This window comes from Cuculus canorus, chromosome Z, assembly GCF_017976375.1.
Source record: "Cuculus canorus isolate bCucCan1 chromosome Z, bCucCan1.pri, whole genome shotgun sequence".
NCBI lineage: Eukaryota > Metazoa > Chordata > Aves > Cuculiformes > Cuculidae > Cuculus > Cuculus canorus.
The window spans coordinates 47,908,052-47,921,130 of NC_071441.1; the positions used below are offsets into that span (position 1 = coordinate 47,908,052).

The 13,079-nt window shown below is 44.0% G+C and overlaps 1 protein-coding gene across 1 annotated transcript in view; it reads left to right on the top strand.

Moving 5' to 3' along the window:
- MUSK (muscle associated receptor tyrosine kinase) overlaps positions 1–13,079 on the top strand; it is a 61,518-nt gene that overhangs the window by 21,285 nt on the left and 27,154 nt on the right. Inside the window, exons 8-10 of the mRNA XM_054054288.1 lie at positions 6,286–6,410; positions 9,039–9,198; positions 10,671–10,677. Of these exons, the coding sequence (XP_053910263.1) occupies positions 6,286–6,410; positions 9,039–9,198; positions 10,671–10,677 (292 nt within the window). The remainder of the gene's footprint in view (positions 1–6,285; positions 6,411–9,038; positions 9,199–10,670; positions 10,678–13,079) is intronic.

Sequence of the window (13,079 nt, forward strand, 5' to 3'; positions counted from 1 at the left end):
CAGCCGAGAAGTTAACTTTATACGAGTCCTTCTGCTGAGGCAAATTATCCTGCCATCCATAAATCTAGGACCTCACCCTAGAATACTTGCTTTGATATTAGACACCAGAGCTTAGAATCTGATGGCATATACTTCAGGATGGAGATGATGTGGTTTCCTCCCTCTCTGTTCCAAAGAGATATTGGATTGTCCCTGCTGTCCCTCTCACAGCCTCAGGCTCCAAGTTGAAGGTCTACGTACTGCTGTGTTGTCTGCTCTGTGCTGCATAAGGTCTTAGAACTCTTGCAAGTCCCAGACTTCCCAAATTGTGTATCAGGGGCCAGAAGAGCTGGGAGATTTTGAGATTTTGTACAAAACACTGATTTTTTAAGTTTATTGGGGAATTCTACTCTCAGATTATCATGATAATCAAGTGAGGGGTAGGCGGATGATTAAATGATTCTTGTTTACAGTGTTTCTGCAGCTTGGTCTTCTGGGTCCCGCTCCTAATATTTCTGTTTCTTGAGAAACAATACACTGGTTGTGCATATTTCCTATTGCATTTGGCAAGCTTTCTTTTTTGACAATCAGTATACAAGTGGTTCTCTAGCAATTGGCATGTTTCAATGGGGATTAAATGAAATTAGGTAAGAAATTTGATAGAGATAAGTGGAAGTGTCTCATATCAGCTTTGCCTGCTGCATTCTGCTCTTCTGTGTGGTTACTTGGTACGCTTGCAGAAAGATAAATATTGCAGTTTTGGTAAGAAATTCTCAACTATCAGAGCAAAACTGACCTTGTAGTTTTCTCAGGACTTAATTATTAACCTAGCAGTTTTGGAAGGGAGTGGGAGGGTGGCAGCACATCTTGAGCAGTGGCAAAGGTACAATGTGAGCTGTCCCCATATGAAGGCGTGCAGTAAGCCATGCACAGAACTCATGGTCGTTGCTGTGAGAGGAGTTGCTGATTGTGTTTACTGAAGAATTTTTTTGTTCTCTGAGCTGGGCTTTAGTCCCGCCATGTCAGCTGTGGAGACTGTGTCCTGCTTGTTCATCTCTGGCTCTGGCATGTGATTAGCTGCTGCACACAACTTATTGTGGCTGTCTCTGTGACTGCTGATCCAAGAGCATGAAGTGTGGTCTGTTCTGAGCCCTGGTATTTCAAGAATTGTTGGGATTTTACACTGAGTAATTTGAAATATGAATGCTATGGCTCTCTATGTGTTTAGAAATGTATTTGTGAGACTCATCTCCTACCAGAGGGAAGGAAATGGTAGCCCCTCTGCTTGTTACTTCTCCTTGACTGTCTGGTTTAGACATGTCAAGAAGAATGAATGGATGTGACATGAATGAATCTTAATGGGTATTTAAACAGCTGGATTTCTCACTGGCAAATGACTGCAAACGTTTTGGCATGAGTTTATAGTTCTTCAGTGCACATAGGTGGCAAACATAAAGAATTTTTTACAGATTAGTAAGCAAAGTCCAGGCCAGAGAACTCTTCTGTAGAGAAGGGGTCATTTCAATCTGTCATGCTTCAGGTACAAAAGAGCTACAGGAACATGGGTGAATGCAAACAAAAAAATGCTTGCAGTTTCTCTCTGAAATGCAACACAAAGACTTTTCCAGGAAAAACTTTATCAGGAAAGTTTCCTAGGTGATGTTTAGCTTGCCAATACCCTCAGCTATGTAGACACATTGGTTCTTAACATAGCACCAGCTGTACCAGGAAAACAACTTCTGAACATGGGACTTGCCTTTACCTATCGTGTTTTGCAGTATAGCTAAAAAGATTTTCAGCCTAAGATCTGGTAGTAGTCACCCAAAAGGAAATTTTTCGTGACAGAAGCAAAACAATCAGGGAAAGTGGAGCAGATTGAAGCCATCAGGTCTGGTAGTACAGACATGCCAGGTCTGGCTTATATGTTAGAAAAGGCTCAGACTGCAGTGGGAATGGCATGTGCACCCACTGTTGTCAGGTGGTTGTTAACACAGGTTTAGCGTTTGGTGGCCTTAATCTCGGTTTGGACTGTCAGGTATGCTTTACAGTATGCCAGGACTAGCAACAAATTCTTGGAAGTGAATACAAGCAGATGTTGACAGGCTGGGTTAATTCACATCCATTGGCAAACATTGCTTATGTTCTCTGAAAGCTGAGATTCACCAAAGACGGCGGAAGCTGTGGAAACACCCACCACCACCACACACCCTAAACCCAGTGTCTGACTGGGCCTGGTGCATCAAAGTCAGTGTTAAGGCTTATGAAAACCCGGATAAATGGAACAGCAGTGGGACTCTGCACGTGTGGGTCTCCTGGGAGCTCCGGAGATCACTTTGTCCTTTCCCAAAAGCAACAGCAGGCCACCCAGGCCACGCAGGATGCTGCTTCATGTGTGTCGCCCAATGCAGTCTGCTCTAACAAAATAACAGTTCCTACCTAGTCAGGGGGCAGGCATCTACCAGGACTGCAGGAATGGGTCCCAAACCCTGGAAATGAAGCACAGCTCAGTCTAAGGTGATGGGAAAATGAAGTCACCTGGAAAGAGTTAGCTTTTTAAATCCAGAGCTGGGGGGACCCTGCTTTAAACTTTTTATAGTATAAAAAAATCGTGACTGAGTTAAAGCCCTACTGTTTGGACTGGATGATGTTACCTAATTTTCAGAAATGAGAGCAGCTGGCTGTGGTGCAGATACCTCCTAGCAAGCCCTGCAGTGCACAGCACATCATTTAGCAGAGCTGTAAAAGAAAGGACATTTATTAGGGGGCTTGGGAGTGAAACTTAACATGCTGACTTGGCTCTTAGCTGGCTGGAATTAATTTTCATCTCCTCTGTTTTAATTTTCCACTGAAATAAATAAATAAATGAAGTCCTGTTCGCTTGCCTTCCCTAACTGCTTTTTGGCACGCCTTTGGGTAAATCCTGTGCTGAGAGCCTGGGTGGTCTTGACGTGAATGTTGTTAACCTTGTAGTGATGTAGCTAAATAGGCAAAAGTCCTGGCAAAATCCACTTTTGGGAGGATCTGGAAAAGGAAGGCAAGTAATGGAGATATTAAAAATTTCCTGATTGTTGGAAATATTCACTCTGAGGTAATATGAAAACAAAGCAATACCCCGAGCCCAACAAATAATGTGAACTTTTATGAACATTTATTGCCATTTCCTGTTCTTTCCTCTTCCTGCCTTTCACCTGCATCTCCTCTCCGGTTGCTTAAGTTGGCACAGTCAGGGTTGCTAGGCCTTCCTTGCCTTTGCCTCTTTTCTTTCTTTGTGTAATACTTTGCAGGGTGGGGTAAGTCATAGCCTTGGGGGCTGGGTTCCTTCATTTAGCTATGGCACAGATTTTCTTGTTGATATGATTTCCTGATGGTATTGCTCCTATTTGCACTGGTGGAAGGTGGCACTGGCTGCACTCACACAACCTGTCCTGGCTTTCCTGCAGCACCCAATTCTGCTGGCAGCAGCAGCCTGTCAACCATCTGTCCACAGATGACAGTGCTGAGAAGCGGTCAATGCTTTTCTTTTATAATTCTGTGTCCCAAAGTGATGAAGAGCCCTTTGGAAAAATTGTCCCTGGGTGAGCCAGCCAGCAGTGCTCCAAAGCCCATTTGGACCTGGGGAGTCCAGCTCTTATCTCAGGGAATTTCTCAGTTAATAAAATAATGTAAAAAAACTGAGGTTGATCTATTCATAGTATCTCGAGCTAAGTACTTAAGTTAAATAGCTAAGCTTTAAATAAAATAGTTTTAAAAAGCATGCAAATAAAAGTACCTGAAATGTTAAAGTAGAAAAGCTTCAATTTTGAAAGCCCTGGAAAGGCACACAATGGCACTGGGGCTAGCAGGAGCTTCCATTTTTCCACAATTTGGAAATAATCTTATTTCATTATAGGGTGACTTTTATTTAGCTATCCCACCCTTTGCTAGATAATACACCTGCACTACTTTCCATGAGAGACATGTGAGTGCTTAGCAGCTGTGGATGGATTTTTTATCTCCCTATTTGGTGTTTTAGGCTTGGATGGCCTTCTGTGTGCTGGTGGACAAGCACTCGTGCTATCAGTGTACTGGGCTGTTAAGGCAAGTGCTGTGGTCAGTGCTGGTGGGGGAACCCTGGGGAGTGGAGTGTAGCTTGCTGGCCTCCTCACAGGCATTGTACGTGATCTGGACCAGTCTCTGTGCTCCTGTGTCTTTGCTCTCTCTCTGCCTGTGCAACTTCCATCGATTTCAAAGCACACATTTTTTTAATCCTGGCTGAAAGATTCTCACAGATTTTAGGAGAGCAGCAGGTATGGGGCAGGGGGCATACATGCCTGTGCCTGGAACTAACTAACATTGTGCTGTTAAATTTGTCACTTTGGTGTTAATTAAGCCAGGCAGGATCTGAGCAGCCAAATGCACATTTAGTTTATCTCCTAATGAAGTATAAAAGTTATTATGAGCTTGGTTTCGGGAGCTTGTGGCTGAATTTGTAATCATCTGAAGTTGACAGCCTGAAGAAAAACTTCAGGCAAAGGTTTCATTTACTTATTGTCAAGAAATTCCTGGACAGTGATCACTCCTTTCCTCGTGGAGCTTTGTATCTGCTGATTCGCTGAGGGTTGGAAGGAGTGCAGCAGCCTGAGTGCTGCTCTGCTTTGACTTTAAGTAACTGGCATCAAGAACTGGCAGAGAGGGACAGCTTGGGGTCCTTAGAGGAATTATGAAGCTGAATATAATATGTATCCCCCCCACTTTTTACATCACTGACATTAAACTTAATATTCCCAAAAATCCCAGCTGGACTTGCAGGTAGAAGGCAGCCTGGAAAGCTAGCTCCCTGCCCAGGAGCCTATTGAATGGATGTGCTGCTAAGAAAATAAGGTTTCTATGCTGGAATGTACTCCTAGTGATGCCTGTCTGTGAGCAAAATCTAATTTTAGGCTTTTTGTTAACATAAATCTCAACAATTCCCGGGCCAAGACTGCATGAAAGGACTATGTGGAAAGCATATACTTTTTTAATTCCATCTGAAATGTTGCAGATTAATCCTTCCCACCTCAAATGGCAATATTCAGTTTCTGAAGGGGCCCTCATTGGTCTCCTGCTTGCTCTGAGAACAAACCGTGGCCAGTGCCAAGATGTCTGTAGGGCAAACAGAGACACAGAGGACCATGTCTTAGTCAGATATTTTGGTAAGGGGAACCATATGGGCAGTGAAAGTGACAAAGAAGACATCAGGCTTGTCTGAGGACTCCAAAAGAAACTCCTCTGACTACTAAAATTCCTAATGCAGACTCCTAGTCATTACTGTGAAACCCACAAGGTAGAGAGATAGAGAGCAAGCATTACTAAGCATGAGAAACTGGAGCAAGAAATGGCACAGAACCATTAAGCATGCTTCTGCATAGGCATTTGGGCATCTCCATTAAAAATTCTGAGTAAAACCAATAATGTTCTGCATGGGAAATGTCTCTGTTCTCTGCTTTCCTCTATGTGATCCAAGCATAGCAGCTGAAATACAGCTTGCAAAGGCCATCAGCGTTGTTTCTGGATTGAACTAAATTTTCATCAAAAACACTTCAGTTCTTTTTTTCACCAAAACCCATAATTACTCAGGGCAAGGAGTCATCTTGCTTATCTTCAAACTGCTCAGTAACCATATTGCTACAAAGGAAGCAAGGGCAGTAGGGATGAAAAGTCACCTTAAAAATCTACTTTCAACCCTAAACTCAGCTTCCCAACGTCTTTGCCTGCCATTTCACCACAACTCAGTGTTAGATTCTCTTCTCTTAGGGCAGGTTGTTGACATGGAAAATGCTGGGTTTTGCAGCTCTCCTTGATAAGTCCTAATCACTGTGCTCACACTGAGGAACTTATCTGAGCCTTAACCTTCAGGGAAATGACCACGCTGATAGTCTCCCTTGATGGTTTTGAACAAGTTCATATGAGGTCCTGCTTGGCAGGGCAGCATGGTAACTTGCTGTGTAATTGCTGTAAGCTGTCCCATCTGCATGATACTGATGAGTTTGATCTTGTGTTTTTTTTTTTGCGTATTACCTCCTCTGTGGCGTCAAACTCTGACACAGAAATTTCCAAAGGTAAATTTTTGGTCTTTGAGGTGCAGAACATAAACATGCCAATCACTTTTTTTTCTCTTCTTTGTCCCTCTCCTGAAATTATTGCTCACCGGGAGGCTCATGCTATGCTTCGCTTTTGTTTATGGATCTATGGCTTGTTTCAGAACCTGTCAGGAAGGAAGCATCCTGATGCCAGCACAGCCTAAGCTTTATGTTGCCATTCAACTAGCACCTTTGTCTTCTCCTGCAGTTTTTGCCAGAATCCTGAAGGCTCCCGAATCCCAAAATATTACTTTTGGGTCTGTGGTGACATTGCGCTGCACAGCAACTGGTCTTCCAGTCCCCACCATCACTTGGCTGGAAAATGGGAAAGCTGTAAGTACCTCTTTCTTCATGCTTTCGATCCCGGTGGGCTGCTAGCATCTGGAAGCGTGGCTTAGGGATCAAAATGTGTGGCTGGCAGCCAGTGGAGTTTCTATTCCTGTTTTATTTAGTGCCTTACTGGGCCATCAAGTTGAGTCTGCCTCACCTCCCTGCTGCAGTTTTCTCTGCAAAACGCTTGCTTCCTTCTGGAGGGTGTTATATGGGGTAATTTGTTACAATCTGGAAAGCTGCAGATGCAGGATGCTTTGGATACTCACAGCCTTCCTCCAAGCTAGGGTTTCTAGGACTTCATTGTAGGTTTAAGCAGTTCTGCAACCACTTTTCCTCTCCTTTCTCCTCATGTGATAACAGCAACACAGCAAAATCACTTCTTTGGCAGAACTGCTTATTTGACAAAGTAATACAAACTGAGATAGTTACGTGGAGCAAAGTGTCTTGATACAAAATACCTGCACAGCCTATTTGCAAATTAATAGATCTGAAATTTTCGAGACTGAGCTAGGTGACACAATAGCTAGTGAAGGATGTCACAAACTTATTCCTGGCTAGAAACATGTACTCAGGAAGGTATACCAGCTTTAGCAGTAGGCACCAAGATACGCAAATCTGTTTCTCCCAGAAAATAGTTCTGTGCTCTAATTATCATTTAAAATAGGTGCCTTCTTTGAATTTGTCTGGCTTTTATGTCTGAACATAGGCTATTGCAATGGCTTCCCTTCAGTTCAACTGAAAAGCTGCTTGACAACAAATATTGCATGGGATTCCTTGTCTTCACTTGGTTATGGTGGACATATCTTATACTCTCTGTAGTCTTTGAATAGCTTTTTTAAGGATGTGGGCCCCAAAGCGTGATGCTGTGGGGGCAAGTGGAGCAGCTGCTGCATGCAGGCTGGCAATTTGCTTCTGCTCTTTCTCAGTGATCCCTTGTCAACCTACAGTCATTCTGCCCACTGGATGGCCATGGCCATTCACATGGATTTGCTTGTCCAACAGAACCAACAAATCGTCTTGCTCCACTTCGTTAATCCAGGTCTATCCCCTCTTCCTGTGTATTAAAATACATTATTAAGGAGCTTGGACTATTCTGCACTCTGCCTTGCCTTTCTTATCTCCTCTAAACCTTATTGTGTCCTCCAGTCTGATTGGAGCTAGTTTGCTGTATTCCCTTGAAATTGCTAGGAAGAACAGTCAAGGAAGAGCAGATCAGCCTGTGCAGAGCCTCAAGGGGTCATTGGTAGTTTCTAACAATTATTTTGAGACACCTGTGGGTGTTCATTCAAGAATTCTTCCCTATTGGGAAGAAATCTTTTGGGGATTCTTGTCTCTGGCAAGGGCAGAGTATTTCTGGATCACAGACTCATGCTCTGTCAACTTTTCACTAGTGCATCATTCCTGCAGAGAGCTGTGTGAGGAGATGCTCAGCTCCTTCCTGGTGCCGCTGCCTGAGCTGGTCAGATCTGCTTTGCCCCTTTCCTATCTGCCAAGCAAAACACAGTTCTAGGAGGGTGGTCCTCTAGACTGCCTCATTTTACATATCACAAGGAGACCTTAATGAGAGCCCAACTATGGGGAAGTCAGACCAGGAACTGGGTGGATTGGAGCACATGCTTTTGAGGACTGTCTCATCAACAGTGAATCATTTGAAGATGCAAAGTGCCTGTGGCATACTAGTGTCTGAACATTATGGTCTCTGTAATTGTCCTTAGGTTTAAAGACTGTGACTCTACTGAGGTTATTGAGTTACCTTTGAAGAGAAGGTTGGAAAATCCTCTGTGCAGCAGAAGCCTTGCCTACCTAAACAGAAATACAATTTCTTTTCCTCCTGCTATGCACTGCGGGTCATCATGGACCTTAAAATGCAGTTTTCTGCACTGCAAAGAATGAGCAAATAAGATACGAAAATGTGAAGAGGCCTCTGCTTTTATTGTGGCTGAGGTGGCATTTTAAAGGCTAAAAAAAGACCTGGTGGCAACAAAATCTCAGGGAATGTTTTTGCAAAAGGAAGGGAATAAATTAAAACAAGGGAGTGGCTTAATATTCCAGTAAAGAAGACAACAGCTGGCCAATGTGGGAGTTCTAGGCACAACTACCTGACACTTTCAACTGTGATTTTCCACAGCGTGTGTGTAGCCAGAGCTCTTATTTTGCTCATGACCACTTTGGAAGCATGGTAGTTCTTTTATTAATCCAGAACCAACAACTTCCAAACTGTTTTATTTTCTGCTTTTGTATAGCCAGGTTTCACAAAACCACCTTGTGCCCTTACTTGTTAAGGCATGAGTAGGCAAAAAATCTACTAAAAGAGGTCCAGGATTAATCAGCCAACTCAGTTACATGAACAAAACTGAGACTATAGTCCTCTGGAACTGAAAGTTAATTGCAAAATCATTGTTGAAGTGTGGAATAGGAAAGGTCTTCAACATTTGCTTGTGTCTGTGAAGTCAGCTGCAATGAAAACTCTAAAATAATGCCAGTAGTTTTAGCTCTGCCAGTTCTATTTGCTTGCTACATCTCTCTCTGCCAATTTAAATGCTTGGGGATGGGTCTCAGATTATTCCCTTGGTTGTTTTGTTTGCCTTTGTTGGAAGCACCACTGCACTCAGCTTTTCACTCTCTTAGGTTTCTGCAGGGTCTGTAGCAGAAAGTGTCAAGGACAGAGTGGTTGACTCCAGACTGCAGGTGTATGTCACCCGACCTGGCCTGTTCACTTGCCTCGCCACAAACAAGCACAGCAAAACTTTTGGAGCTGCAAAAGCTGCAGCGACCATCAGCATTTCAGGTGTGCTGGGAAAGAAGGGGTTATTAATTTTTTACATTTGCAATCACAGTCCTAGCTTCCTTGAGCAGGGAGAGGAAAGCGGTATGAAGTACTCCGCAGGAGGAAGGAAAGTCTTGTGTCCAGGGGGGCTAAATATGAGTACATGTGCATCCCCTGCCAGGCTATTTCCTCATCTGTTCTTACACTTTGGAGATTGGCACAGCTGTTATTTCCTGAGTGTTTGATGGTGTCTTGTACTTTGTGTCCTAGATGTACATTTGGTAAGTACATCCATGTGCAGGAAGTGGTGACCATGACCCAGCAATGGTATCACCTAACAGCAAAGTGAAAATAGCTTTTCTGAGCACTTTAGCTACTCAGAGGGCTGCATCCAGAAAACAAGGATGTTGCTATTGGAGCAGTACCCTGTTGTGCCTGGGGACACCTCTGCTCCCAAGAACATGTCCCAGACAGGGAAAGGATGATCCAAAGAGGAGAAATACCAGTGGTCTAAACTAGCTGACAGTGTTTGTCATATCAAGAGAAAGGTTGCAGCTCATGCCTTCCATCTTGGAACAAGTAGAAGGCTTTAGTTAGAGAAAAGAGAAATCATCTGAACTCCAGACACAGGCAGTAACCCTGGTCCTGATAACCAGGCATGTATCTGTCCCACTCTTTTTGCTTCAGCTTCTACTCTGTTGAGAAAATAAATATGCTCTTTGTTACACTGGGCATTGAGACCTAGCAGCAAGCTCTACCTGGTAAGAGACTCAATGTTTGGTACTGTATTTCACATCCCCACTTCTGCTTTTAGCCAGCCAAAGCTGTGCCTCACAAAGCAGATCTGCAAATGCAGTAAGGAGGACAGGTGCTTTACACTGGTGGGAGAAGATGCACTGCCCTCCTCCAGTCTGCCCATGCTCAGCAAGAGTGAAAAAGCCACTCAGACCTGAGCAGGAGGCTGTCTCATCCTTGTCTCATCTCCTGAGGGTCCCAGAGCAGAGATGTCTTTGTCCTTGGCAGATGCTCAGTCACTTCTCCTTGTATCGGGTCTTGTACCTGCACTGTTCCTCCAGCCCTAGTTTCTCCCGCAAACACAGCTGCTGCCAGTAGTAATGGATGCAAGGATGACTTAAACAGAGGATGCTATCTGCCATTTACGTATGACCCAATGGAAAAATATAGAGGTGTGGGTTTAATGTGCAGCTGTCCATTCAGCAAGGACTCCAGTTGACAATTCACTTCCTTCTCCTTGTTTCCTCTCCCAGTATTGCATCCAGTTTTGTCCAAGTCATTTTTGTCCCAAGATGGTGCAGGATAGGCAGTATTGAGATCCATCCTTTTCAGACAGTTAACAAGTCTCAGACAGATTTCCTAGCCTGAAAATCTTAACTCCCACATCTCAGAGAGGACAGTGAAGTGTCACTAATGTCTTTTCCATTTCTTCTTTCCCCTGGCTCATCACAATTGCTGGATCTGGTGGCTCCTGGCAGAATGGAGGTAAGAATGTCTTTCTGTGGCTATCTAGGGGATTTCTCTGGGCCAGGGAGGAAAAGAATGGTGAAAGAAGGGGATTTGTTTAATTTTACTTAAATGAAGGCAGTGGGTTGCTGGATGGCAAGCACGCAGATGACGTTCATCTGAAGAGAACACTGAATTCTACTATACAGGCATAGTTGAAGACTGGGCCCAGGTTGTTACTTGCTGATATACATAAATCAAGCAGTTGATCACACATCAGTAATGTGTTTAAAATGCAGTAGTGAGCTGAATATGTTGGAGTATATTCTGTTCACAGTTATACATCGGCAACTTCACTCCCCTTATAAATTTAGAGGCAAAAAGTTAATTGCAAGTTAAACTTCTGTCCATATATGGCTGATATTTTGGTGTGGTGATCACCAGATTAGGTAAAAGATATTTAGATACTTGTTTCAAGCAGAGTTATTGATGGGTAAAGGCACTTGTATATTATACATGCAGTTTTGGTTAGTGTGTTTTTGAGCACTGAACAATTTGGCTATTTTTTCTTTTTTTTCTGTTTTCTGGATTTTTTTTTGTCTGTTTGTTTTCTTTTGTTTTTTTTTTTTTGGTTTTTTTTTTTTTTGTTTTGTTTTAAATTTTATTTTAAGACTCCTAGCACATTTCTTGCTGGCAGATCAGTCTGGAAGGAAAATGAGAGCTTTAGTCTGGAGAAGGTCTGAGAGCTTCTGGCCCTCAGATTAAAAAGCAGATCCCGAGAAAGTCTGATCAAATGGTTTATCTACTCTGCTGATACAGGTTCACTGTGAAGGCCCTTGCCTCTATCATAGGCATTTGCAAGATTGATTCAGAAAGTTTGTAAGTCATTTAGTGGCACCCAATGACGATGGCAGACTTACGCCTTACACCTGCACCTGTGTATACGTGACCGGCATGGGAGCAGTGATCAAATGCCCAGCCCTTCTGTCCCACAGTTGTTCTTAACATTTGCCACATGAAAGTCCCTCTCTGTGACAAGGCGTTGTGAGAAAAATGTTGATGCTTCTTCTCCATTGCAGGCTGGTCCATGTCTCCCTGCATGTTTTAAAAAAAAGTGAGGAAACACAGTATTAGCTACCATGACTCTTGTCTGATGCTTCTGCAGCCCACTGAAGTCAGCAGCACAGATGCTCCATGCACATCTGTGCCCTCTTTTACCGCTTGGGGCACAGGAAGGACGCACCTTTCCAATTAAGCAAAACAGGCGTCGTCAGGCAAATGTGAATAATGTGACCCCTTCCAAGCCAAGGACAGTTCTAGCAGGACACTGGAGTCAGCACAGTGCAGTGCTGTGAGGAAACTTGGTCTGTGCCAGGGAGATGTCACAGGCTGTAGGACCAGCTCAAGATGCTGGGGGGTGCCTCTGTCACAGGAAGGTGTGTTCACAAAATATGGGACGATGCTGGGTGTTACAGCATCACTGCTGTTTTGTTACTACCTCAAGAAATTTGTGCCTTCCTGTATTTCTTAGCTATCGTGACATATAGGCAAAAATAAAAATAAAAATGTATCATGGAGCCCAAATTACTGTAGGTAAACCAGACCCAGAGACTGTAATCTGCAGAGCATTGCATCTGAAAAGCTGCAATCTGGACATCTTGGATAATCCCTTGTGCATGTGTCTCCAGCTTTCCAAAGAAAAACAGGAAGAATCCCCAGAGTTGAGAATGGATGATTATTTGGACAGGGGAAAGAAATAATAGGCAAAGATACAAATAGCTCTCCTGGCTGCTCCAAATGGTTGGCATGTTGTGAACTGAACTCCCTGACCTCAGTTAAACTGACCGAATGAGCAGTGGGAACAGCTGCACCTAGCCCTCCTCCCTCCCTGATTCAGCCGTCTCCTGCACACAGGAGAGGCTATTGTCCCAGGTTTCCCCCTCCACTGAGGGCAATGATTACCACTGGCTGCCTGAGTAGAGACCTTGCTGCTGTATGGTGTCCGTGAGAGCTGCTTGGAGCACGGCTGACCTATCCATGCCCTTGGTCTGCTGCTCCCTTTTTTATGGCATGGGGAAGAAGGGAGGGAGGGATGACAGCTATCTCCTGCTACATGCTTAAAAATGCAGGAAGGATAAATAAACTGCCCATGGAGGAGCTGCACCTGCTGCACTCTGGCATAGCTCTGGCCTCTTGCTTTGTGGCAGGAGTTTGCAAAATGGGAGATGTAATGAAGACAGGAGAGGGTGAACCTTGCAGAGATGCATCAGAAGGAAAACTGCAAAGTCCTGAGCCTTCCTCCTTCATGTGTCTCCCACATAAACATGTGTGGAAGAGGGACAAGGTCAGATGGGGTGCAGGAGTTGAGATGTGGCAGGCAGAAGCTTGGCTGGTCTGACCTTGCATAGGATTCCCTGGCATGTGTTATGTTGAACTTACCT